The sequence below is a fragment of the Monoraphidium neglectum genome (assembly GCF_000611645.1).
Source record: "Monoraphidium neglectum strain SAG 48.87 unplaced genomic scaffold scaffold05578, whole genome shotgun sequence".
Classification (NCBI taxonomy): Eukaryota; Viridiplantae; Chlorophyta; class Chlorophyceae; order Sphaeropleales; family Selenastraceae; genus Monoraphidium; species Monoraphidium neglectum.
Genome location: NW_014008052.1, coordinates 1 through 1,168, shown reverse-complemented (window position 1 = coordinate 1,168; position 1,168 = coordinate 1). Strand labels below are relative to the sequence as shown.

Below are 1,168 nucleotides of genomic sequence, written 5' to 3'. Positions count from 1 at the left end.
CACACACACACACACGCACGCACGCACGCATACACACACACACACGCACACAAACACACACACACACACACACACACACAAACACACGCACGCACACATGACACAACACACACAAAAATAGTTTCACACACTCACACAACCACGCACACACACGCACGCAGCGACGCACGCACACACACACTCACTCACTCACTCACTCAGTCTCTCACTCACTCACTCACTCACACCACCGCATCCCTCCAGGTGTCGGGCTACCTGGATCTGAGTACAGAGGAGGGGGACGAGGCCAAGAAGAAGGCCCTGGCGGAGGTGGTGGCTGTCGGGGAGCCAGTGTGGGTCAAGGTGAGGGGGCGCCCGGGAGACGCTCTGCTGAGCCAGCGGGCGGGGGCGGGTGCCGGGGAAAGGGAACGCTGCGGACTGAGCGGGCGGGTTGGCAGCGCGACGCTTCAGCACCGCGCCAGCAAAAGGGCGTTGCACATGGTCGTTGGCGCCACTGCGGCTGGTTCAATCCCATCGGCGACGGCGGCTGCGACTGAACGTGTCACCCCGAAACGGCGTCACCAGGTGGTCGAGGTGACCGACGACGACTCGGGCCGCGGCCCCCGCATCGGCTGCTCGATCAAACTAGTCAACCAGGCGGACGGCACCGACCTCGATCCAGGCGGCACCCGCTACCGCCCCCGGCGCGACGCCAGCGGCGGCGGCGGCGGCGGCCGCGGAGGCGCGATCGGGGCGGATGCGGGGGCGGTGCGGGGCGGCGCGGTCGACTGGGGTTACATTAAGGCGGATACTAAGGAGTATGGAAAAGGCGGCTACGAGATATTAGAGGACGAGCCCCCGCCTGGGCCGGGGCCGGGGCCCGCGGCAGGGGCAGCGGCGGCCTTTGCGGGCGGCGGCGGTGGGGCAGGTGCGCGAAACGGCTGTGAGGGCGGCAGGGTGTGAGGAAGCATGGGGGACCCCTGTCCGGCCCCTTCTCGTTGCCACGGACGGCTCTACGGCGCGCCAGTCGTATTTGTGGCCGCGGTGTCGCGTCCCTTCCGCCTCCTGCATAAGTTTGCGCCCCGTATCCCCCTGTGAGTACTTGATACATTGCTGCCCCTCTAAAAAAGCACCCCTCCCCCGGTCCCGCTGTTCCCGCACCCCCTCTGCCCCTCCCTCCCCCCAGCTC

The 1,168-nt window shown here is 66.8% G+C and overlaps 1 protein-coding gene across 1 annotated transcript in view; it reads left to right on the top strand.

Moving 5' to 3' along the window:
- MNEG_15702 (hypothetical protein) overlaps positions 1 to 942 on the top strand; it is a gene marked incomplete at both ends in the record, with an annotated part of 2,820 nt that extends 1,878 nt beyond the window's left edge. The window contains 2 exons of the mRNA XM_014035827.1: positions 244 to 342; positions 565 to 942. Coding sequence (XP_013891281.1) covers positions 244 to 342; positions 565 to 942 — 477 coding nt within the window. The remainder of the gene's footprint in view (positions 1 to 243; positions 343 to 564) is intronic.
- Positions 943 to 1,168: the final 226 nt, after the last annotated feature.